The sequence below is a fragment of the Dipteris shenzhenensis genome, chromosome 32 (genome assembly GCF_047967505.1).
Source record: "Dipteris shenzhenensis isolate YYH24624 ecotype China chromosome 32, Dip_SZ_1.0, whole genome shotgun sequence".
Taxonomy (NCBI): Eukaryota; Viridiplantae; Streptophyta; class Polypodiopsida; order Gleicheniales; family Dipteridaceae; genus Dipteris; species Dipteris shenzhenensis.
In genome coordinates, this window is record NC_141627.1 from 11592026 (window position 1) to 11618871 (window position 26846).

At 44.9% G+C, this 26846-nt stretch overlaps 1 protein-coding gene across 1 annotated transcript; it reads left to right on the forward strand.

The window, feature by feature from the left end:
• Positions 1 to 1248: 1248 nt before the first annotated feature.
• On the forward strand, positions 1249 to 23760 carry LOC147880298 (V-type proton ATPase subunit e2-like). Its single transcript, XM_087371241.1, has 3 exons — positions 1249 to 1493; positions 9320 to 9367; positions 23479 to 23760. The coding sequence occupies exons 1-3, from the start codon at positions 1384 to 1386 to the stop codon at positions 23540 to 23542; spliced, it is 222 nt and encodes a 73-aa protein (XP_087227367.1). The 5' UTR covers positions 1249 to 1383; the 3' UTR covers positions 23543 to 23760.
• The last annotated feature ends 3086 nt before the right edge of the window (positions 23761 to 26846 follow it).

Sequence of the window (26846 nt, forward strand, 5' to 3'; positions counted from 1 at the left end):
AGAGATTCCTTGAGGAGGCTTCCATCCACGGAAATGAAAGAGTCAATGAACGAAACTATGTCAAGGGTCAATAATTGATCAAACACTGGTGCATCCTTTATCCATTGCAGCCCATGGTCGTGCTGGCTTCCTCGATGTTGGAATTCTGTTACGAAGAAGAAATCTAGAAGTTCACCTACAATTCGTTTGTTTCTCCTTAGCTCACTTTTAATTGCTTGGAAGCAGTGGATGTAGTATCGTGCCGATGCAATTGGGTTCAAGTGGAAAAGATGTCGTGCGTACAAAAAGGCTTGGCCATATTTTTTTGCTGCATGAGAAGGTGATGAAAAAAGTTGGTGGGCCAAGTTGGGGTATCATATCAAATACATTTTTATATAACTTCTGTTTGTAGTGAGCTGACATGCTCTGAGCCTTGAAGTCTTTGTATCCTATTCTAGAATTTAAGATTTGTTTGATGTTTGTATTTTTGTGACAATCTTTTGCGTGTAGCTCTCCTTTGTGTAGGCCCACCCAAGTCGACGACAAGACTTTTAGTACCAATAATTTCATTGTTTTAAAGAAGAGATTTTCTATGCTCTCGTCGAATCTTCTATTCTCATGCGATAGCTCCCACTTTTCAGTTCTTTGGTAATTGCTTTTGTATAGTTCGAGTTTTGTTCTCTATTTGCCATAAAAAAACAAGATGAATGCTCATGAAGCATTCATAAGGCTTGCGAGAGAGAGAGAGAGAGAGAGAGAGAGAGAGAGAGAGAGAGGACTAGGAGAAGAGAGAAGAGAGAGAGAGAGGGGGGAAGGGGGCCTTGCCTTGAAATAGAAAGAGAGAAAGAGGGAACTTGGAAATTAGAGAAGGGCACAATTGAGAGGCTATTCCTGCGTTCGCCAACCTTAGCACATATGCCAACCCCCCGGCATTGCCTAGCATCTGTCCCCACGAAGGGCATGCTGCACCAGACCAGTAGAAATTTGCGCACATGCTTACGTTCAATGCGGTCACGTTATTCGAATTTCGAAGCCCAGCACACCCACAACCAAGCCAAGCTCTCCTAGAAAGCGGTACTTAAATGCCAAACTCGTCCTGAAGTGTGCTCAGCCCCTAAATGCCTAGGTGGAGAGGCCGGATTTTCGTCTGCGATAATTTCGGGGGGATGGGGCAAACCTTGGCATATTTGCAAGTTATGCAGATGCGGGAACGGCCTTTTAGAAATTATTTTCGCGTTCGGTTACATAGACTTCCACTTTTAAGTGGAAGGCCAAAAAGTTTTATTGATGATAAGTATTGCCAATATTTCATCGACGCAGTACATAACTGTACATCTCCCCTTCCCCCTTCCCCTCATGTGATTAGATGCCCTTGTAGTTGCAGCCCTTGTTCCATCCATCGTCATGGGCGCCGTTCTGGTCTTCTTTCTCACCTCCATCATCTACGCCGCTGTCGGATTCCTTGGTACCGTTGGCGTTTCGGCTGTCTACAGAAAGAACCCCTCAACTAATCTGTACGTTCCTTTCCCTGCCCACCAATCTTCGCTTTTATTCTAGGATCGTCATCTGATCCCTTTACCCAGCCTTTTCCCCCCCAACTAGAACATCGAGGACAAAATGAACTCCTCACGCGTCCCCCGAGAAATGGGATCTTAGAACTTGACGGCTTACCATCTGATCAATACTTGTATCCTTCGAGAAAGAGGATCTCAGAGTTCAGCCAGCAAAATTATTGTTGTACAGGAATTGTTGGCCGCTGAATTGTAGAAATGATTAAAGGAGCCATTCAAACGTTGCAGCGATCTCTTGTGATACTCAGCCAATCTTATCCATCCATCGTAGCTTCACAAAACTCTTCGGAAGGAGCCTCCAAGTGGAGCAACTCACAACTTTACTAACCCAGCGACACACTGGATCAATGGCTGAGTTATGCGAGAGTGGTATTTGACGTCATGATGAGAGGAATTAAAAGAGTGTGTGATTCATTTGGGTTCAGTGCGGTGGTATGAGCTGCAAGTAATGCTTTACCAAAAAGCTTGGGGTTGCAAATCAAGATGCAAATTTGAGAAATCGTTGTGGATGGGATCCATATTTTATGTGATGCATTTGCCCCGACCAAGCATGACCATTTTGGCCAATGATCCGGCTTTCACTCAGGCTGCCATGTGGTAAACCTCCATGTGCTAGCTGACGTTGCAGGCCGGAGCTTTACCATCTCAATGCCTTTGCTGCCTCGCAATATACCTAGTACATGGCTGATCTTTGGATTAGCTTGGTTCTTTTGGATTCTGTCCGTTGGCATTGGCTGCTTCTCACACAGGGGCCTTAAAGATTTAGGAACTAAGGACTGACGTTGAACACACGGGTTGGAGCAATGTACCCAAAAGGGTGTTCTGTAATGAGGAGAGTGTGGGGGAGGGAGACCTAGGGCATGTGCCAAAAAGAAAAGGAGAGAGGTGGCTGCCACATGGGCGGCACCTCACAGGGAAAAGGGCTGAACGGGCTGACACATGTGGACAGCACACAGCAGCATGGAAAAGGTGCAGCATAGCATGGATATGCGGGCTGGAACAGGTCCCTGATAGAGCCGCACAAGAGGCAGAAAAGGCCTGGCAGATGGCGCAGTATGGCAGGCCAAAAGGTGCCTGCAAAGGGCAGGCTATGGACCTGCAAAAGAGCCGTGGCAGAGGCACATTAATGGCTGGAGAACCAGCAGGAGTGTTGGCCATCTTGGAGGGGCTGGTTGGGCTGGTTGGAGCCAGCCAACCAAGCCTTATATAGGCAGACAGAAGGGGCTCGGACCCTGCCTTGAAAGGAGGGCTAAAGCCCTAGAAGTATGGGCCCAAGGCCTTGGAAAAGAGAGCCCCAATGGGGCGTTTATGGCAGACCAGGTCTGCCTGGTCGGTCTTTATGACAGCCCCTTGGGGGTATAAAAGGAGAGGCTTCAGGCCTCATTTCTCATTCTCTGGAGCAGCAAGCAGGAGCAGCAAAAGACCAGCACTTGGAGCCTATCCTGGAGGACCAAGAAGGCTGAGGAAGCTGCAGACCTAGCTCAAGGTGCTGCGTACCTAGGCTGATCTACAGGCAGTAAGGTAGAGGGAAACATTCTGGACAGAAAGTCTACAGATGTTGAGGTGGAGCACGCGGGCTCCAGTCTAGAGATAACCGGCAGATAGGAGAAGGACCTTGTGGTAAGATCTGAGGATCACACCATTGGTGGGACTCTGGATCTCTCTCTTTTGTATTGTGTCCATAGCTTTGGATGGAAATATATTATTTTGGTGTCTTCTATATCTGGCTGGTTCATTGTCTATTGATGAGTTTGCACATCTATCCTATGCACATAAGTTTAAGAAGTTTCTGATTCCACACCTCACACCACACTGTGTGAGCTCCTGGGCAATTCTATCAGTCTTCCGCTGTGCATACCCCCGTCGGTCGATTTCTAACAAAGGGTGCCCTTTGTGTCTAAAAAAGCCCACTGATTTATGCTGGTTGATCCGTGCTGGACGCTAGGCAACAGTTATTCAAGTTTCTGTAGTCCTCTCTAGGCACACTCCCCCTCCCCCCCTTCCAACCCCTGCCCGCCCGCCTTCTCTACGCCCAAAACGGTGTCTAAGATAGGAAGATGTTCTTCTGGTTGACTCGGCAGTCTCAAACTCACTAGGCTGGAATCTGTGAGCGAAAGAAAGACTGGAGGGCTTTCACCACAAAGAGAAACTAGAAAGGGCAACCTTACCGAACAGATCTAGAGAGGGAGAAGGCCTTTATACTGTGTCATGGCTCTTAAAACAAAAAGAAGGCCTTTATACTCTGTGATGGCTTTATCTCTGCGCTTGGTATGACTTAGTAAAACATAGTTGTGAGATTATCTCCACATCAAGTTTTGAGACGAAGAGGAGTAGACATAATACCAAAGCAATGCAGGTTTGAGGCCATCATCTCCGAGTAATTTCTGCCCTTGCAAGTCCTTTATTGCTAACCTTGATAGCTTGTATATAAACATTTAAGGGATAGTCAGGATGGTTACCTCTTGAGGCTAAGAGCCAATGTAATTGGCGTTTAAGTTGAGTTTTGGGATGCATATACAAGCCTTGCTAAGTATAACCGTAGTTGCTGTGGCTTGGCCCTCACATTTTGACTACGGTGATTGTGAGCTGGATTCCTTAGTGATAGCACGTGGATGTAGGCTTCAGCATCACACCTTGGGGTGTGCGTGATGGTGGACTGTCGTATGGGGCTGCTCTAGCTCAGTAAGGTGTTTGTAAAGTCTTCTAACACACCAACCTTTTGTTGGCAGGTATTTGACTCTGAGTTCACCAATTAGATAACAAAGGGATTTGGAGTCTAGCTCACCTCCCAGCCATGAAACTTTGAGTACACCAAGTCACCTGAGTTGTGCTTGTGACCCTCGAATCTGTGTAGGCTTTCGAGCTCTCACATCTATGTGAGCAGTTGTTCCAGTCTGAAAGCTTCATGATGTCACAAGGCTTTTCCCAATGAGTAGGTTAAACAAGGAGTCCTGAACCATATTTTGGATTTCTTTCAGAATACATAAGTCTATAGGAAAGTGGCAGCAATGTGCCACGGGTATTCCTGGCCAAATCCCTCCATAGTTGTGTGGGCACGCCAGTGAATTGGGCTGGCAGCTTGCACTAGACTCTGCAAGAGCAGCTGAAAAGCCATGTTCTTGGACAGAAAGTTGGCAAATTAGGGCCTCATTTATGCCCGCTTCCAAACAAACTCATCAGATGAGCAGTGTAATTAGCGTAGCAGACGAAGCAGTGGCGATCCAAGGCTCGTCTGGTGAGCATTAGCCCCCTTTAGGTAAGAAAGTTGAGAATATATGAGAGCACCCTCTATCTGCATGGCATCCTTGCTGGCAGCTTTGTAACACCCTGCAACCATAGCAGCAGAGAAGACACAGATCGCTGACATCTTCGGCAAGTACAGGGCAGGCTGCTGACATCCGCAGGTGCATAGGCACGTACAGGTGCTAGTACTGGTCTGCAACGGGTCCAGGCCACGTGGCCGTACACCAGACAGATCAGGTGCAGCAGACACCCAATTGCCGCATGGCAAGTCGGGGTAGGTGGCACTAGTGGCAGCCAGGGGGGGGTTTTAGACAGCTTAGGCTCCAGTTGGTTGTTAGCAGGATGGGGGTTTATGTAAAGGACTCCTCTTCAGTCCCAGGAGTCCCCTCAGCCAGCAGCTCAGCTTACAAGCTTCTCAACCTGGACAGTAGCAGAGAGAAGGAGCGGAGGACCAGAATGCCTTTTTCCAATGTCCATCCTCATAGGAAGGGCTTTTTTAAGACAATTGTACTCGCTTACCGCTCACCGTGGTAAGGCTCAGAAATAAACAGTAAATATTCTCTTTGGAGGAGGGAACTGTTGCAACCTCGTTCTAACACACACTCACAGCAAAGCACACGAGTTGTGTGTGTCTCTCATGGATTCAGCTTAGTAGAAGTTAGTAGCACAGAGAGAGAGAGAGAGAGATTAACGTCTGTGGAAGGCCTCGCGGGCCTATGGTACAAAGTACACCAAATAGAAGTGGAAACTCATACAAACCTCAAGGGTTTAAGCAAAGAGGGCGCTAGTGCCCTTGCTGAGTGCTATGCTAGTCTAAGCTATAGCTATAGATCTCAAAAATTCAGAAACTCAAACAAAACTGGAGCTGAGGGTTCGGCAATGAATCAAAAACCGAAACCTGCCACTATAGTAGCTCTTTGGTGGGCTGCAAAGATCTTCCGAATCTGTGTCTGTCAAGCTGTCTCACGCTGTGGTGGAGGGCGTGGTCTCCTTGACCTCTGTATCCGGTGGGCTATGTCAAGGATGGCTCCTCGTCTCGGGGTGAGGAGGGTGGAGATAGGCCGGAACCTCGATGCCGCCTGCCTTGGTCACTCTCCGTGTCGTGTGTGGACTCTGCCTCCTTCGGTCACCCATCGCCCTCTACTAATCCACAATGCTCACAAGTCAACTAGCTTCTCCTCTTCCATCCCACTATATCTTGGAGTCGGCTCAAATGCATAAAAATCTGTAACACGTCGCTGTACTCGGTCTGCCCCCACACCTTGTGATGCTATATTTGCCTGTTGTTGTTTGATCTGTCCTAGTAGCGTGTCTCGGTGCCGTCTCATCTCAATCAAATAAGCCCAATGCAGGCTTGGTCCTGAAAAACGATAAGTCGTGAGAGTGGACCAAAGCCGTACCCCTCTTGAAAGAGGGAGCAGTATAGCCCTCGGATCTCATACTAAGCTGGGTAGACACATAAGAAGTGCTCCTCTGTCTCAATTCCCCCAATGTGCATAGCTTGCAGATCCGCTGCTCTCTAGGTATACCTGCAGCTCTACCAGCCTCGATCCCCACCTGGTGTGATGAGACCCGCATCTTCCCGATGGCAATCCTCAATGCATGTGAGACTCCTCTGTCCTCAAGGTACTGGGGTATAATGACGAGTCTATCCTCCAATAATCTCAAAAAGTGTCGCGAGAGAGAGAAATAAAGAAAGTAATATTAACGTTCGCAGGGGGCCTCACGGGCCTATGGGACAAAATGGTTAAAAGGACTAGCAACGTCTGGACAAACCAAAGAGTCGAGGAGTGCACATGGCATCTCAGCTCGAGGTTATTATAGCACATATCTAAATTCTAGTTTATAATAAAATGGCCTTCATTACATCAGTTTAAAACTAAGGGTCTTGGGGTTTAGATTTGAAATGTCTAATTAATGCCAATCCATCTTGGTAGACTGCCCATTTTCTAGTTTTGCATGCATCTTTCACTTTGGTAAGTTCGATGTTCTTCTGTTTGAGCTGAGCTGGAGTAAGCTCCTCAGATATCCATACTCATGTATCCTTCAGCTTGTTTGTTTTGCGGAGGATCTTTACTCTTCTTGCCCTCTCATTGAAATAAACCTATAGTTGTTTTCCCTTTTTAGGGATACAACTAATATCATTTGCATCCCATTCAATTTGTTCTATCTCCTTCTTGAGGCATGTGATTTTCTCTTCATTTTATCCTTCCTCATCTTCAAAAAGCAGCCAAGGCAATCTTCAGATAACCCCCCAATGCATTGCATTTTCTTATTATACACTTTGGCTTCCTGCTCTTTAACTTCTATTAAAGATCTTCTTTATTGATTTTGTTGTTGACCATAGTGGCCATGTAACATGCAACGGTAATCTGATCGTGTAATTCACAGCAAGGCCTTCTTTAAACCTTAAGCGAGGAATTAGCGTTGTTTACCATAGAGAGGGAAAGGAGATGAGGGTAGAGAGAGAGTAGAGTTGACAACCGATTGGGTCTCTGTACCCACTGAGGGCCCCCTCCCCCAATCAGGGGAGAATTTGCTTTATACTTGGAGAATTGAGAAATCCAAAGAACACTCTTCTAGAGAGCACGGAAAACGCACTTCTTAAGATCTCACTGTGCACACGTAGAGCAGACCCAAAGACCTGAGGGGCAAAGCCGACCAATACTGAGACCTTGATGCTGTCCACATTGATGATGTAGGACGCTTCTGCAAGGCAAGGGAGAGGCTTGTGCTGTCCACAGGAATGCAGGGTTACTGCGTGAGTGAGAGTGAAAGCTACGAGTGATAGATCCTATAAGAGAGCTGAGAGATGACTGAAATATAGAGCTGAGAGTGAGCTGTGTAAAACTGTAAGAGAGAACTGAAAAGAGCTGCTGAAACAGGCCCCAAACCTTACTCCGTTCGCTGTCCCGACTCCCCGTCTGATGCGCTGCGTGAACACCTTTCCCAAGGGCTGAACTGATGCCAAAGGCTGAGGCTGGTCACTGGGGGTGAGTGTCAGCCTGTTCAAAGGGGGCTGAGGAGGAGCTGTAGGAGGCTGAAGTGCTGGGAGGAAAGAGGGCTTGGAGGCTCCCTATTTATAGGGCTTTTAGGGCTTTGTGGCTGGCCCCATAAATGTCAGCCCTAGGCCCCATAAAGGCAGCCCGAGGCCCCATAAATGGCAGCCTAGGGAGGGGTGCAGGGTAGCCTATAAAGGCAGCCCTTCCCTTGCCGTTCTCTTCTCTTGTTCCAGCCCTGAGGGGGCCCAGAAGGTCTCCTATCCTAGGCTGGACCTAAACCTATCCCTAAACCTAAGACGGAAACACTACCCTACGGTTCTCCAGTGGGTACTAGTGAACAAGGACTGATCTTCCGACTTGACCTAAGGCTGAGAGACTGACTTACATAGCTTGTGCCTGACTGTCCTTGGACAATGGCTCGCAAAGGGGTCACAGCATACGACAAAACTCCTATTAGGGAGCTATTACGCACTTGTCGATGTAGCTAGTGTGTCAACAGGCCATCTCTTGTTTGGCTGAACGAACTTGAGTGGTAATCATCCCTTTGACTGTAGAGGCAAGTGTTGGTGCTGGTGGAGATGTACTGCACTTTGTATGACTTATACAAGGATTTCTTGCTTACCATTTCTTGCCATCTCCTTTCAAGAGCTGCAACCATAAGTCTGAGCTCTCACTTCTTGTTGTAGAAAGTATATTTGCTGGTGGATCAAATCCAATCCTCCGCTTGTAATGCAATGCATAGGAGCTGAGTATTGATGCTGAGGCTGCAACGTCTGATTAAGAGGGAAGCGTTAAGAACAGGGGGAAATGAAAGGGAGGCAGATAACTGTTCGGTTCTTAGGGAAGGTGGTGATCTTGACAGAAAGCAAATCTAGATACAGGAATACTTCTTGCGAAGAACCTAGAACTGCCGAAAAGGAGGTGAGGGAATGCCAAAACCGCAATGTTTAATATAGGAGAATCGAGCGAAGGCGAAGTTCTTCAGCATCAACCACCTCCACATGACATGAATAGCATATTTAAAATCAATGTAGCATTAATGGCAAAATATATGAAACTGTTACAAAATAGAAAACAAAAAATTTAAAACTGTCAAGACAGTATGTTACACATAATGCTTCATGGTACCAGAAGTCTAGAAAAGTATAAAGGCTGCAACCATACTGACGTAGTACACATTGTAGCTTGACTCATGCAAAGTAGTACAAACTCCCTTCTTTCCTTTGTTCTTTTGCTTGTTTTATAAAAAAATTTAATTTCTAAGGTTGGATATATTCTAGTCTTATGAAGGTATATATGACTCACCATGTAGAAATGGGTTATAGCATTGTCAATTTGTTACTGCGTAGGACAGATGAAGGCAGAAATGCCAGATGGATTAGGCGAATTTCACGGAGCTCCCAATGAATGTCTCAACTTAATGTTAATTTTGTACTTCAACTTGAAGGCTTGATACTATTATGTCTAGTTTTGGCATTCTAAAATTTTTTCTACATGAACACTGATATGTGTGAGTGTTGGCAGGTTGCATAAGACACTGGTGATTACAACTGTTGTTTGTTGTTGGATTATGTAAGTACCCTTGTGTGATTCATTACCAATTGTTTCCTTTTCCATCTAAAGATGCACCTCTCAACGCCATTTAATGAAGTGCTGCACTGGAGCTGAAATCTCTTCCTCTGTACAGATTTGTATCTTTTCCCTTTGTTAGATTATAGAAGATGGGTGTCACTGGATGACTTTTTGTGACGGTTTTCATTTTGAACAAAGAATTCAAGAATTTTGATTTCTGGTCAGGGTTTCTAGCCCAGAATTAGCGACTTTTGATATAGTATTACTGTCGATGTTTTATTCAATATTAGCTTTGGAAGGGGAGGAGAGGGGCTGCAAAAGGGGGCATGGAGCCATTCTATTCAACCTTAGGTGATCCACGGTTCGTGGAAAAAGCGCTCTGTAGGTGCTCCTTACTGAAACTGGCCTTAAGACCAACAAATGGGCGGTGATAAACAAATAATCAGCCAAACCTCTCACATCAACATTCAGCAGCTATACTACTAACAAATTGGGAGCTTGGCCCGTATCTAACCCAGGCGTCCCATACCACCTGAGCCCGTCCAGAGGACCTTCGATACACCACCTATGATCTGCCATGTAGATGGCCAGAGTCCCGGCCTGGGTCCAAGTCCCATCCATCAGTTGAGGAGCACTCAACTGAACTACACAATAGCACTGGCCCTCCCTCTATATGAAGGAAACCCGCTATAGATAGCACAATGCTATGAATAGCTCCCTCCATATAAAGCGAGCACTATATATGAATCAATCTCTATATATAGCAATCTCGGCTAAAAATAGCCATCTAGCCCTGTGCTATCCCGTAACCCACGTTCACCTGATATCCAACCCTAGGTACACCATGCACATGACATATACCCAGCAATATCTTGTGAAGTCATCAATGAGAGTCATAAAATATTTGTACCCCCCAATGGCATTGTCCTCATTGGGCCACAGACATCCTTGTATACTAGCTGCAATTTCCTTTGTGAGAGTTTTGGACAATTCTTTTGAAAAGGAAACCGATGCATCTTACCCAAAAGACAACCCTCACACACATGTTTGGAAACTGTGTGAGTTTGAGGTACATCATTTGCCATCTGCTGTGAATGTAGCTTTGCAAGAGCTCTATAATTGAGATGGCCCATTCTCTCATGCCAAAGATGAGTTTCAGCATTGTGAATCTGAAATAGCAACTGCTTCAATAGAAAGTGCAGCTGAGTGATGATCAAGGTGATAAAGCCCCTTTTGCAAAGTGCCAGTGAGAACTATGGCATTGTCATCACGAAGATCATATACTAGGCATCTGTATCCATCAAAAATCACTCTGAAACCTGAAGTGGCAATTGCTGAAATTGAAATCAAGTTGACTTCAATTCCAGGCACAAAGAGAACATTTGTCAAAGTGACAGGATGGTTTGAAATGGATATGAGCTGCACATCTCCAATTCCTTTACAGCATAGGAAGCATTATTAGCACATGTGACAATCCCCCGCAGGTGCATCAGCTAAGGAATGAAACAAATGTGTGCAAGATGTGATGTGCTTGGAAGCACCACTATCAAAATACCAAGACTGAGCATCATTAGCAGTAAAGAGTGCATCAACTTTGGAGGGATCAAATGAGCAATGGACAGCCCATGCCCAAGCATCTTGAAGAGCATGTGCATGTGAAGCATCTGCTGGATCGTGGGATATAATTGCATGTGAGGCATTAACCGTCAATCCTGCTTTCTTTTTCTTCGAAGCAATGCGCTTCCTGCATTCTGAAATGTCATGTCCAGGCTTGCGACAATAGTTGCATCTTTTCTTCTTTGACTTATCTGCTGTATTTTTAGATGCACTGGAGGAATTGCCATTGCTATGCGCACATTTAGGCTTGCCCATAGGCTTGGAAGCATTGCCCCTTCCTGTTTGCTGTGAAGCAAAAGCATGATTGAGAATAATAGCTTATCTATTAGCTCGACTTTGCTCTTCCTGCAAAAGCAAGTGACTAGCTGATCAAAAGAGTAGTGGTCTGGATACCCATGGCCACTAACCGAAGGGTTGTAGCAAACCCTTGATATGAATCTGGCAATCCATTCAATGTGGTACTGACAAGTTGAGAATTTGGCACCACCTCATCAATATTGACAAGTTGTTCCATGAGGTCTTTCACCTTTGTCAAATATGGACTTCCTGCAATTGTCTTTTTAAAAATGCAACACGTGCCTAATTGCGAATCTGATAAAGAGAAGCCAATTTGTCCCAAGCATCCTTTGTTGTCCTGCAAGACCGGATGTGTGGAATAATGATTCTCTTGCATGATAAAGCAATACAGGAATGTGCATTTTTTCTTGCATCCCATTTTGATTGTTCCTGAGTTGGGGGAGCAGTAGCAGGAGTGCTAGAAGATAAGGCATCAGGAGGAGTACCCCTTGCAGAGGGACCAGCAGTAGAGGCAACCACTGTAGCATTGGATGGCCTCAGATCAACCCCAGAAACAATATTCCATAAATGCTTTGCAACAAGAATATGTTTGATGAGATAAGACCACATCGGATAGTTGGTGCCATCCAACTTATCATCTTCATGAAGAATGCCAAATAGATCATGATTGTTCCCAGCCATTGCAAATGTGATACCCTGAAAAAGACTTGGAAACCCAAAAGCCTCAAGGCTATCACTGCAAAGAGCTGGCTGTCCAAAAATGACAGCAAATATTTCCAACCCAAATCAAAGGGCAAATGCAGATTTGACCCAAATGTGACTGTGTCAGGCAATGTTCACTGCAAAAAACAGCAAATCTGGCAAAAGCCCCAATTTTATGAAGGCAAATAGGCCAAAAAGAGGGCAAACGTAGAAAAGCCCCAAATTTTGCTGACATTTTTGCAAATGTGACCCAATGTATTGTAATTTGACTCAATGTCCTGCAAATGTGACTCAATGTCCTGCAATCTGACCCAAATGTACTGCAATCAAATAAGAAATTGCATACCAAATCCCAAAAGATAGCCTCACGGCTTGCAATTGCAAAATTAGGACTTGCTGTCCACAAATTGACTGCAAAAGTGCAACTGTCCTAAAGTATAGACCTCAAGAGGTAGGCTTTCCAAACTGTTGAAATGGCTTGAGAAGATTTCAAACAGTAAAAGGAAGGTAAGGACAACAAAAGCCCTCAAAAGCCCCAAATTTTGAGAATGTTCTGAATATTACTTCGCACGTGCAAAAACTGTACGGAGATCCAAAAACAAGTACAACTATACGGATGCATGTACAATGTACGGAGCTGGTCCAATGTATTGTGTACGTACAATCGTACGGAGCAAGTACGAAACTGGTACAATGTACGGATGCAGGGTGTACGGCTGTACGGAAGTAGGTACTAAGTTGTACGGTGTACAGAACGCAGTACGGAGTAGTTATGGAGCGCAGTACGGAACGGGTGCGGAGCCTTCTGTATGGTTGCACGGTGCGTGCAGGTACGGAGCTGTATGGCGGCGCAATTACGATGCAAGTACGGTGGCTCAGGTACGGAATGTAGGTACTATGGCTCAAGTACGGAATGCTACGGTTGTTGTACAGAGCGCAAGCAGGATGTACGATGCAGGTATGTACGGATGTCCGTACAGACGTATGTATGAAAAAGGGAGGGGGCAGAAAGCAATGAAGGTTCGGGGTCACGGAGTAGGTCCTAGCTCTGATACCATTGTAGGATCGTTCAACAAGAGAGAGCAAGTACAAGGTACAAGGGTCGATGAAGAACGGCCGTCACGTCAACTAGAGTATGAAAGAAAAAGAGTACATAGTACTTGTAGCTAGACCTAGACCCTAGGACTAAGTGTCGTAGGTGTCACATAGGACTAAGTGTCCTATGTGGCCTAAAAGGCACTAAAACTATAAGTGCCTATATCTATGCCTACAAGGCACATACCATGGCCTATAGGGCATCACTAGAACCACCAGAAGATGGCCTACAACAGATAGAGAACAACATGCAAGTAGCTTCAGCCACTCTGAAGATCTCAAGGTGGGTAGACAATCGGCCACTCAGGGTCGCACCTACTTAGGCAGCGGATGCCATCTCTTGGGAGCACGATGGTGGCACCAGTACGAAGTCAGACCAAAATACTAGCAGCAAGGCTTGAATGTCAAAATCCCAGGCCATAGGTCCAAGTTCATCTACGCACGTACATCCTAGAGTAGGAAATGAATAGGATTGGAAAGAAATGGCTTGGGGGGGCTTATTGCAGTGTCGAGGCTGTAGGAGGGCCTGTAAATCACCCATAGTCTTAGTTTGGAGATAGAAACTAGGAGATTAGATGAACCAGAAAGAAAGAAAGAAAGAAATTTTATTAGAGTCTTCGGAAGACCGATGGGTCTATGAGACTGAAAGAAAACATGATACAAATCACAGTAAGGGTGGAGCTACTGAAACGAGCATCATCACCTGTGCTGAATCCTAAGTCTAATCATACATAATCAAATACATCTGGATGTAACAATGAAAAGGAAAGGACTGAAGTGGAGCGGAATCCTCCGTATATCATGTTGCCCTGGCTGGTGCATAGTTGGTGATGGGACGCTGGTGCCCGTCAAGGGGTGCCGTGCATCTCGGTCTCCTAGACGAGGCTTGACGCAAGACCAGAGCCACCGTGACTCCCGTGGGACGTATCCCGGGTCTAAACAATGACGGGAGGTCTCCCAGAGTGATTTGTGTGTCCCCTCTATGACTTGTGCGTCGTGTTGCGGTCGTCGGGTCGGGGTCTCTGTCACGTCTGTGGCTAGAGACTGGACGATCAATGTCACTCAATTGGAAGAACTCTGTGATCCTGCTCTAGGAGGTGTCTGATGATGTGGCCAAGCCCCGTCGCCTGAGTAAGTACTCTCTGTGTTGGACCCTCGTGAATGAAGGCCACGAGGCATCTCTGATCTGGGTAGGCGAGGAATCTGGAAAGGAGCCCGGAGCTGTCTCTGAAGAGGCAGTGGTAGCAACCTCGGATCTCGTAGTACACTGGGCACCTAAAAGTAAAATGCTCCTCCGACTCAACCTCCTGACAGTCGCACAATATGCATAAGCGATGCTCCCTAGGAATCCCCTCTGCTCTACCGCTTTCTATGCGGAGGCGGTGTGATGATATCTGAAACTGTCCGATGGCGATCCATAATGAGTGAGGCATATGAAGCTCAGTGTACCCCGGTGGTGTGATGAATCCCTCCTCCGAAATACGAAGACAATAATCTTTGTAGAAACTCAGCTTCATTGGAAGCTCCCTCGGCTCCAACCATGTCCTCAAGGTGTGTAGCTGTAGTAGGGATCCTCTTGAACGACCTGGTTGGTGTGTGGCCCGATCGGGATGGTGGGTGGGAGTACCGGAGGGACATCTAAAGTGTACTGAAAAGGAGGTATCCTATCGATGTGGAACCCTAGTCTCACAAACCATCTGTGAGTCGGTGCATACCAGCATCGCTCGTCTCCCTCTGCTGCCAACCTCATGGAGAAATCGAGAGCCAACCATGGCAACCTCTGTCTTCCTGATGTGCAGTCCCCATATGATCTAACCTGGTGTAGATATGTGATGGTCTGAAAGGCTGCATCTAGCTAGAGTGGAGAAGCACCAAACTCGGCTTGAATGATGTGATGTGGTACAGATGGGTTCCCTCGGATCATCCGTGAGAGCATGAGAATCTGCACGCGCTCCACCGGTGTCCACTCTATCTCTGACATGTCAGGCCCCCAACAAGGGCTGCCATACATATCGGCTGGTCGGACCAAGGAGTCAAAGAGAAGAGCCTTGGTGCGAGGGTCCTGGAAGTGGGAGTGGAAGCATTGTCTCTCTAGTCGAGCCAGTGAGGCGTATCCCCTACTCAATCTGGCCTGCATTGCTGGTCTCATCGTGAAGATCGGGCCGGAGAAGATGACCCCCAAGTAAGTGTATGAGGATACGATCTCAACTGGTGACCCATTGAAGGTAAAAGTAAACTGCTTCCGTTGCGTGTTTGCTCGATGTGGAAGGGGAGAGTAGGGAGCACACCCACACACACAAGCAGGATAAGAAACAAGAAGTGTGGGGATAAAAGGTATGTGTGTACCTCCCCTAGCACACAATGAAGCTTTTATATGAAAGGATAAGGTTACAACACTAAGTACGGTGTACTTAGTGCACTTAACAAATAAAGTACTAAGTGTACTAACTGTACTTGGGTGGCCATAGAGCCTTTACCCCAACAACCTTCCACTTAAAGGCAATATGCCCTCAAGTAAAAATAAATGAGGCTCAACCTATGTCGGCAATGTGCAAACCGCTCTGCAGGCAAGCCTTTTGTCAACAGATCTGCTGGATTATCATCTGTGTGAATCTTGACAAGCTGAATCAGCTTATCATCTATCACCTCCCTGATGAAGTGATACTTCACATCAATGTGCTTTGTCTTTGCATGAAAGATAGGATTGTGTGCCAACTGAATAGCACTCTGACTGTCACAATGCAACAATGAAATATCACCTGTAATTCTCCCACTAGCCGAGATAACCATAAGGCCTCTTTGCATGCCTCTGTGGCTGCAATATATTCAGCTTCCGTAGTAGACAAGGCTATGCACTGCTGCATCCTTGACATCCATGACACTGCACCTCGAGTGAATGTATAAACATAACCGGTAGTAGACTTCCGGTTATCGGGATGACCAGCAAAATCTGAATCCACATAACCATGCACCTTTGCATCTCGCTTGCCAAAGCATATGCACAACTCCTGTGTGCCCTTCAGGTATCTCATGATACCTTTCACTGCATTCCAATGCTTCTTGCCTGGATTTGCCATATACCTGCTAACCACTCCCACTGCAAACGCAATATCAGGTCTGGTAGCAACCATGGCATACATGAGACTGCCACAAGCTGAAGCATACGGAATCTTGGCCATTTCAACCCTATCAGCATCTGAGTGTGGGCTGTCCATTGCACCGAGTTTCACATACGGAGGCAATGGAGAACTAAGTGTTTTCCCCCCCTCCATATGAAACCTGTGCAATACTTTGCCAATAGATTCGGTCTAAGATAGATACAACAAACGCTGTCCCCTGTCTCTCCGTGTCCGCATTCCCAGTATGTGATTTGCATCACCAAGGTCCTTCATATCAAAGGCCTCATGCAGTCTTTTCTTAAGGTCATCAAGCTCCTTACGAGCTGTACCAGCAATAAGCATGTCATCCACATATAAAATGAGAATGATTAAGCTGCCATTTGCAGCCCTTTTGGTATATAAGCAGTGATCGTCATCACTTCTCCTGAAACCTTGGGACTTCATGAAGGTATCAAATTTCTTATACCATTCCCTTGGTGCCTGTTTCAGCCCGTAAAGGCTCTTTTTAAGCTTGCATACAAGTGACTCCTTGCCCTTGACTGCAAATCCTTGTGGCTGCTGCGTGTAGATCTCCTCATGAAGATCACCGTGAAGAAAGGCTGTCTTCACATCCATTTGGCATAATTCCAAATTCTCATATGCAACCAAAGCAAGTACAATCCTGAGTGTGGTCATCTTAACCACTGGAGAAAAGATCTCATCAAAATCAACACCATACTCCTGCTTAAAGCTCTTGGCAACCAACCTGGCTTTATATCTTGGCTTAGCTCCAAGTGTGACTTTCAATCTATACACCCACTTGCATGGCAGTACTTTCATGCCCTTAGGCAACTGCACCAATTCCCAAGTACCATTTTTATGGAGACTGTCCATTTCAGACTTCATGGCTAGTTCCCATAGCCTTTTATCATGCATTTGCACGGCTTCCTTGTAACAGTAAGGTTCTCCACAATCTGTAAGCATAATAAAGTCTGCTCCTGGAACAAATCTGTCTGGCGGTTTCATTTGTCTAGTGGACCTTCGGACCCATTGGTCTTGCTGTCCAACTTGCTGCTTACCTAAAACAGGTTGCTGTTCGAGTAAATCAGGCTGCAGAATTATGCCTGGGAGGTCTTCCAAAGGTGGCATGTCCCGTAGTACATCTTCTGCCACTGCGGGCTGTCCATTTGGACCTGCTGCAGCATCATGCATTGGCTGATTACGCTGCTGTTGTGGCTGATTTGCAGCCTGCCTGAATTGTACAGGATGTCCCGAGTCATCAATGTCAACCTCTGAAGCATCAGAAGGCTTATCTGCTGCCTTAAACATACATGACTCATCAAATAAGACATCATTGCTGCGTATTAGCTTCTTATTCACAGGATCCCATAGGCGGTAACCCATCTCACCACTGTCACCATATCCAAGAAAAATGCATTTAAGAGACTTAGGATCAAGCTTGCTGCGATTTTCTCTGCGTATATGCACGTACGCAGTGCAGCCAAAGACCCTCAAGTGCTTATAGGAAGGAGGTTTTCCTGTCCAAAGCTCCTGTGGCACTCTGCCATCTAGTCTTTTATTTGGTGACCTATTGATGAGGTGTACTGCTGTTTTTACAGCTTCAGCCCAAAATCCATGAGGTAAAGCAGCATGTGACATCATAGAGCGAGACTTTTCCTGTATGGTTCTATTCATACGCTCTGCAATGCCATTTTGCGCTGGACTGTAAGGAGCAGTGAGTTCTCTTTTAATACCTCTAGCATCACAAAATGAATTGAATGCATTAGACATATACTCCCCACCGTTATCTGACCGCAAAGCCTTCAGTGTTCTGCCTGTTTGGTTCTCAACCATAGCAAGCCATTTCTGGAACACTGGAAAGACATCACTCTTCAATCGAAGAGGATACACCCACACCTTCCTTGTGGAATCATCTATAAATGTGACAAAGTACCGTGCACCTCCAAGTGAAGGACTAGGCATCTCACACACATCTGTATGCACAAGCTCAAGTTGAGCATCTTTATGTCCTAATCGCCTTTTATGAGGACACTGTAACTGTCTACCACATATGCAGTGCTCACAAAACTTTAAATCAGAAAATTTAAGAGACGGTAAGTAGCCAAGGCGAGCCAATTGCTCCATTCCACTTATGCTCATATGTCCCATCCGGCTATGCCACATAGAAATGTTCGGCAGCTCGGTGGCATGATTATCAGCATGATTACATACTTTAGCATGAAGAGTATACATTGTGTCAATCTTAGAGCCTCTGGCAACAACCAGGGCACCTTTGGTGACCTTCCAGAAACCATGACCAAAGCTGGTCACAAAACCTTCATCATCCAACATGCCAGTAGAAATCAGATTTTTCTTGACTTCGGGTACATGCCTAACATTGTGAAGCATAAGCTGAGTACCATCAGCAAATACAAGCCTGACATCTCCAATACCAACAATACTGCATGCATGATTATCCCCTGCAAAATCTCCTGCATGGAGAGAATGGGCATCCAAAATAGAGAGAAATAGAACCTCTCCCTCACTGTCATAACCGTGTGTAGAATGAAGCTCTTCAATCTTCACACTGCTCTTGCCATTGCTTACTGGTACAATTGCTTTTGCATCTGACGCATTAGTGTTTTTGGCTTTGTCTCTCTTATCATTTTTCAGTTTAAAGCACTGCTTTTTAGTATGTCCCTTTTTGCCACAGTAGTAGCACTCAACATCTTTGTTGGAGCGGGACTTGCTCCTCCCTTTTCCCCTTTCCTGAGATTTGCCTCTTTGCTGACTTCTCCCCCTTGCATTTAAGGCATTGTTAGGCTTTACTGCATTTTGAGCTTTCAGCTTCTGCTCTTCTTGCAAAATCAGCCCTGTGATATGTGAAAAACTTATGAAAGTGTTTGCATTTGTTACAGCTGTGGTGAATGTATCCCAACTTTCAGGAAGAGAAATCAAGAGTGCCATACCCTTGGTTTCCTCATCCACCACATATTTTTGATTTGCAAGTTGAGTGACAATTGAATTAAACTCATTGAGATGTGCATCCATGGAGGTCCCTTCCTTCATCTTCAGATTGAAGAACTTGCGCAGCCAATATATCTTTGTGGCTACACTCTGCTGCTCATATGTGTCCTGTAGCTTTTTCCACACACCCCAGGCTGTTTTTTCACCATCCACATTCCAAACAACACTCTCATGGAGTGACAATTCAATTATGGACTTTGCTGACAGATCAGCTAGTGCCCAAGCATCATCAGATGTGCCAGTGGGCTTCACACCTTTGTGTATAATAGGAGCATGAAATTTCCTGAGAATTAGCACATTCAGGACCATCTTTTTCCACATTGGGTAGTTAGCAGCACCCTGCAACTTTTTAATATTGAGAAGAGAAGATTCCGAGGATGAAGCCATTACAATCAGCAAGAAATATAACCCACACTTGGGTGCTTGACTCCCTGCAAACTAAGTGCACAGATGCACTTGTAGTTGTGCTCAAAAGTTAATTCCTGCAATTTTCTCCCACTTAACAGTAAATACTGTCTGTTTCCTGCCGGCTGCAGATCCAGAAAAATAATACTTAATGCATTAATTGAGGCTCTGTAGTACAGTACAGCAGTACCTTGATTTGACACAATGTATGTCCCTGCTGTAACAGTGAAAACAGCACTGTTTTATGCACTTTAAACTTCAGTAAAGTGACTGTTTACAGTCCAAAAAATTGACTCCGGACAGTACCGGACTGTACTTTCTAGTACAGCAACAGAAATTGACTGTATAACTGTCCAAAACTGTCAGAATTAGACTTTCTCTTGCCTCTATAACTGTGTTACACAGTTTAGAACTTGAATGAGGCAAAAGCCCCTTGACTAGAAGCCAATTTTGAAGATTTTAGTGCATACACAGCTTTCCCAAAGCTCCACTGATCACATAAAGCATCCAAGTGTTTCCCTCAACACTGATATGCATAACAATGTCAAAAGCCCCAATTCATATGCATCTGCCACTGTCCCGTAAGTCATAAAATGCATCAAATCCTTGCACAAATCAACTCCAATCAGGAGGATATACGCAAATAAGTGCGTGTATAAGCCAATGCTTGGCTGTGGCTACAAAAGCCCTTTGATTCCACAATTCAGAAATGAGAATTTCTCTCACATAGGAGGCATAGATCTGCAGATCTACCTCACTGACAACAGAAGGAACCAAAAAAAAAAACGGGTGAAGCGGGCTGCTATATGATCGTGAACATCTCTGAGCTCTCCGGCGATGGCGATGGCGAGGGCCTGCACCTGTGGCGAGGACCTGCACCTGTGGCGATGGCTAGGACCTACAATACTATGGCGCTGGTGGCGACGCTGGCGTCGCTGGTGGCCGCTGACCGCTGGCTGGCGCTGGTAGCTGTTGGTGGCGCCGATGGCGTCGCTGGTGGCCGCTGGCTCTGGTTGGCGCCGCGTGGCCTTGGCCCTGGCGTCGAATGGCCTTGAAGGCTGCTAGCGCTAGCAGCTTAACACAATGGCGAGGAGAGCAGGAGCAACTGTCGAGGCTGGTACGGGCGAGGAGAGCAGGAGTAGCGATCACTCACGACTTCGTTGGTATCGATAAATGGGCACCATCCATCGTTGCGAAATCTGCTTGCGTCGCTGGGGAGCCGCAACAGCCAGGGTGCGTGAGAAAAATGGAGCCGCCGTCGCCCAGCGATCACATGCCAGCAGAGTCTGAGGATAGGGGCCGTATGTGATGGAACGATTGTTGGAGATGGATCGACGAAGCTGGTAGGGGGCACGGGACAGCCCAAGCTGGTCCTCCTCCTCCACCACTTTGAGTGGGCTTGTGAGGATTGGATGCAAGGCTCTGATACCAGTTGTGGAAGGGGAGAGTAGGGAGCACACCCACACACACAAGCAGGATAAGAAACAAGAAGTGTGGGGATAAAAGGTATGTGTGTACCTCCCCTAGCACACAGTGAAGCTTTTATATGAAAGGATAAGGTTACAACACTAAGTACGGTGTACTTAACAAATAAAGCACTAAGTGTACTAACTGTACTTGGGTGGCCATAGAGCCTTTACCCCAACACTCGAGAGGTGTTAAAGATCATGACCTTGGTCTTGCCAAGGTTGACCTCCAAATCATGGGATAAACAAAAAACCTGCAGTGCATCGAGGTGTCGCTGGAGCCCCTCGGGTGTGGATGACAAGAGTGCCACGTCATCTGCATAAAGAAGAATCTTGATGATGATCTCGGCAAGTGAGCAACCGGTCCCTTCGAAGGCCCCCATGAAAGTCTCAAGCTCATCGATGTAGAGGCCTAACAAGGTCGGTGATAAGGGACAACCCTGCTTGACCCCTATGGTACTCAAGATCTCATCCGTCCAATCTGCGCCTGTCCGAACTCGGCCTGAGACTCTCTGATACAGTGCCATGACTGCCCAGATGATCTCCTAATCAAATCCCAGTGTCTGTAGGCGTGTGATGAGATAAGCTCGAGGTATTGTGTCAAAGGCTTTGCAGAAATCCACAAAGCAGCAATATACCCTTTCCTTCCATGATCTAGCCTCCTCAGTGACACTCCTGAGTGTGAGTATGTGATCCATAGTCCCATGGTCTTGCCTGAAACTGGCTTGACCCTCTGCTTTGAGCCCTCTCATCTTTGCAAACAGGCTGACTGACGCACCGACGCATCCAATACAGCTGCATAGATCTTGGACATCACATGTCCAATCATGATAGTCGTGTAGTTACTCGGGTCCATGGGATGCCCTGCCTTGTGGATGGGGGTGATGGTGTTGAGTGTCCAAATGTGGGGGAAGCCAAGGCAAACAGTGTCATTGAATAGCTTTGCTAGGATTGGGGCTAACGTGTCGATCCCATATGCAATAAACTCAGTGCATAGCCCCTCGTGATCCTTAGCTCGGCCATTGTGCAGTTTCAATGTCGCGTCCTTGACTCCCCCTCTGGTGAACAACGTGCAAGTGGTGGGGCAAGGTGTGTGTATGAGATCTGGAGTGGGCTGGTGTGGGACATCATAAAGATGGTGTGCATACGTGTGCCAGACTCTCGTGTCGGTGAGGGGTGATGGAGACCTACGCTCTTTCTTTCTTTCTTTCTTTCTGCCTGCAGTCCACGATTTAGCATCTTAAGAGTCATTGATTCTGCTTGTATATTATACAAAACATCTTATTGTTGATTTCTTAAACATGAGTTGTGTAGACATACGATACAATTTTTGCAGGATGGACACAGATAGACACTAGTAGACCATTGAGAATGTTACTCTCTTTCAATGGGATGGCTGACTCCTCTGGCAAAGATGAATATGAGAGATGTGGACGACTTGAGAGAGAGAAGATAAGAGGGTCCTGCAATGTTGTGTCATTAGACAAATGCACTTGCACCCATTTTATCACCTCATCTATTGACGAACCTACTACAGAGATTGAGCTAATGACATGTGTAGAATGGCTGAGTAGGGCATGGTTTACACGCTAAAAGTTGGCATCAGCCCTCTCAGCCAAATGCATTTCGTTTCTTCTAGCTCTGTGCATTGAGAAGTTTGACGAGTCATCGATAGGTATTATTTGTCCATGGGGGGGGTCACAAAGGGAGACTCTGAGATTCTGTACAGATTCATACTACTGATCACTTGCATAGACCAGGCTGAGCCAGTCGGTTATTACATAATTTATGCATTCATCTTATCCCTGTATTGCATTTCTCAACTATCACACTATATTTGAAGTGATTTTCTCGGGGACATTTATATAGTTTCTTACATGTTCCTCTGTGGGAGATGCTTCACGAACTCCCTTATTGACATAATTGCATGTACCACTTTGGTCGTGTTTTTCCTGTTTCCCTACATTTTACTCAAAAGGTCTTGGTAGAATTGTTGACATTCAGTGAAATTGTGCCTTACCTTTAACTATGTCATGGTGAAGTCTGGTTGCCAACTTGAGCTTTGTCATGCGGCATCAACAATTAGAAAGTGAAGCTGGATACACTTATGAATGTGCACCTATGCCATTGTATTGATGCGGATGGATAAAAATGCATGCATTCCATTATAACATCAAGGAATTGATGGTTTTAAGTGTCGTGAGAAGAATGGTGCCTGTTTATCTTGCCATTTGGGTGGTAGCTTAGATTTTGGAGTGAGAAGGAGAGCAAAGGCTTAAATTATTACTTTGAATTGCTTGCTTCTCAAAGCTCTCCCTCTCTATTTCCTCCTATGTTCATAAAAGCTATGGCTTTAATAATCATTTCAGAATCTGAAAATCTTCCTGGATTGCTTCACTTGCAGGTGGGCGATCGTCTACCTAGCGCAGTGGAAACCTCTCGTAAACCCTATTTTAAGTGAAAGCTGAGATTGATTTTCAAGCATAGATGGGTTGCCTTTGTTCACTGGGAAGTACCGTTTTGGCATTTTGAAGATACAGAACTTCGTGTAATGTGGGTTATGAGAGGATAGTTAAGTTGCCTAATCCATTATTTCCTTCTTTTCCCTGAAGGAGTACATTTTGCATCATTCTGTAAGGAAAAGATTGTCCGTTTTAATGTTTAAATCGCACTTCAATTTATTGTATCTGAGACTTTCAATGTGTAATTACTGTGTCTGATGCGATACAATTTCCTTGAGCAATAAAAGACGAAGCCTTGAAGGCAAGCTTGTTTTTTGAGCTTGCCCTGTACTTGGCCTGCATGTACAAAGAAGACCACAAGCCTTATTGATAAGCAATGCTTTGTAAGGTAGATCTTGCATAGCTTCATAGTTATGCACACAGTTGGCTGCAATCTAAGTGTGTTTGAACTGTTGAACCCAGCATAAGGTGGATGTAAAAATCATAACCCCTCTTAAAATTTTAAAGGATTTTCTAACGGAACATTGACGTAAGAAAGGGAAGTTGGGGTAGCAAAAGTGTTGACAAGCTCACATCATCTACAAGGGCTTGTAAATTGAAGCAAGAAACTTGCGAACGGCTAATGGCTTCTCACACCTTATCTAGCAACATTTGCTCAACAGGATGATGAAAGAAGAAGAATGCATAGTCAAGTTATTAATTTTTTTGTTTCAAGCCTTAAGAAATTCGATTGCGATTTTTGGATTTAATTCCACAAACATTGTAGGCATGGACAAAATCCTAATGAGCCTTGAAAATTGTAGTTCAAGGCACGAAGAAGCGGTGTGGATTATTCTCAAAGTTCTCATCAAGTCTTTTTGTTTCCATGTTAGTGTTTTTTCTTGATGACACAATCCAACTTTAGTGAGAATTTCGCACATGAAAATTTGGTCTTTTATTAGAATAGGCCATGGTGCATCAGTAAGATGTTAAGGTTCTCAAGGTTTTTGTAACAATTGTCCTTTACATCACACACGATTAAGTGTATCGCATGGTGGTGTCATAGTCACCCATTGAGGGGCGGCTATAGGCTTGCGGCTTGGGAGCAAGTAATCGCATCTCTTCATATCTTTGATGAGAACGTTGCTTTTGAAGCGTCAAAACGTTTGTTGAATGCCCAACAAGGTCTCGATGCAATTCCCATCTCATAATTAGTCGTTGTAGCTAGTGCATTATGAAAAAAGGGAGCTCATTTTGGGACCTTTTAGGATAGGCTCTCGACCAATCAGAAGAGGATCAATGTAACGTTGGAAAAATACAATGAACCATGTAAAAATATAAAATAAGTCATGTTCAAAATCTTTTTCTTTTATTATGTCTGACATACGTGATCTTCAAAAGATGATTTTCAGTGGCACAAGTGTCACTTTATATATCCAAAATTCAAAAGGGAACAATGGCAGGAAAAGCTATATTTCAATTTGATGATTACAGTGCCAGTTGACCAAACCATGTCATCATGCAAATTCTTTATTTTGGGCATTTTTGTTTTTTTCCGGATCTTTGAGCATTGGTTTTTTATGCCTTCAGGGTCGATTCGAGGGTTTTGGCTCGCTTCGAACATGCTAGCGATGTTAGAATCATCAAATACTGCATAGAAAATCAAGGATCTTATATATGCATTTAATGTGAAGCCTGAGTATTAGACTAACATTTTTGCAGTAAGTATTCGTATTTTATGGCATTTCTCATATTTTGAGTGAAAAAAAAAGAAGGTAAATAGTAAATTTCTTAGAGGGTCCCAAAATGAGTTCCCTTCTTTTCGAATAACATGCAAGATCATGCAAAACATGCACATTCTGATTCACTTGTCCAACTCATAAGAGGGAGGGAGGGTGGATAGCAAAAGCTGAAAGCGATGAAAGCTCTAAATGTTCCCTAAAAAGGAAAGGGAAGAGGATAAAAAAAGAGAAATAGGAGGGAAGGAGGGGAGGGGACAGAGAGGGAAGAGGAAAGGAGAGGAGGGGGGAGAGGAGAGGAAAGGAAGGAAAGAAGATAACAAGGGAAAGGAGGGGAAAGAGGGAAAAGAAGGTCTAGACATAAGGAGGGGAGGAGAAGGGACCTCGGGGGCTAGACTGAGGGAGGCAAATCAAGGCGTGGGTTGAATTTTGTCTAAAATGGATCTTTGCTAGTAGCCACACCCATTTGGATGGTGAAGTGGTATTCACAAGCAAGTGTGGAGGGTTTTTTGACTTGGTTTAGACCTTGGTGTGTTGTAATGTATTTGTGTTGTACTCAATTGGTCTAGAAAATTGCAATTTCATGTTTTGGTCAAATTATGGGCCAAACCAAAAGGATGCGTTGCAAAAGACTTGCAAATTAGCCATCTCAACCTACTTGAGAGGAAAGCATAATAGAAGCTATTGTAATTTGTTTCCTTTTTCACCTTTGTTTGACTTAATATATATAGATTTGTCTCTATGAAACCTCATAGGTGCCCCATCATATGAAAAATGAAAAATTCCTATTAATTAGTTATGGAGAAAGGATTTGGGGTGAAAAGGAATAGGGCAAGACCATAATTAAACTAAGGTATCGAGGGGGGAGGGACAAATTAAGGACTAATGGAGGATAGGGGCGTTAAAGAAGGAGGGACGTGAGATTGGGGAGGGGGGAGGGACCACGCATTAAAAAGGAAAGGACATCTCAAAGGGGGAGGGGGATGAGGGAGCATTGGTAATACTATTATATAATGGGCATATAATATTACTTCATAGCTTAGTGGTAGGGCTTACTCATGGGATAAAAAGGGTTTTGGGGTCGAGTCTTTTCTTGAACTTTTGTGGAAGCTCCCCTTGGACATAGTCTATGCATAAAATAAATTAAGCAATGGAGAAACATAGGTTAATTAATCCATAAATAAATTAAGCCATAGAGAAACATAGCTTAATTAAAGCATAAATAAATTAAGCAAGACATAAACATAGCTTAGTTAAGCCTCCATGCACTAAATCTAATTAATTAATAGGTTGTAATAGGAGAGAGTGAAACCTCATAATTTAGAGTTTGTGACACATTTAGTAGTATGCATGACAATGATGATCTTGAGTTCATGTTGTGAATGTAGTTTGGGTGAACTTAAATTAAACTCATGGCTTGTAAATTAAGATTTTAGTAGGGCTTGCTTTAAGGGATTTGAAAGGGAGGTTTGTCTTGCCTTTGATCCATTGGTTTTAATTGATAAATTCATGCTCATGGACAATTGTTTTCTTTTATTGTCATGTGTTTCATTATTTTATAAAGAAACCAAGAATTGGGAAGGCCATTGTAA

Bases quoted from the DNA above. Each gene is read 5' to 3' on its own strand.
- LOC147880298 (XM_087371241.1), top strand. From the start codon at position 1,384: ATGGGCGCCGTTCTGGTCTTCTTTCTCACCTCCATCATCTACGCCGCT. The intron at 1,494-9,319 runs GTACGTTCCTTT...GAGTGTTGGCAG, and splicing joins AAGAACCCCTCAACTAATCT to GTTGCATAAGACACTGGTGA. The intron at 9,368-23,478 runs GTAAGTACCCTT...CTTCACTTGCAG, and splicing joins GTTGTTTGTTGTTGGATTAT to GTGGGCGATCGTCTACCTAG.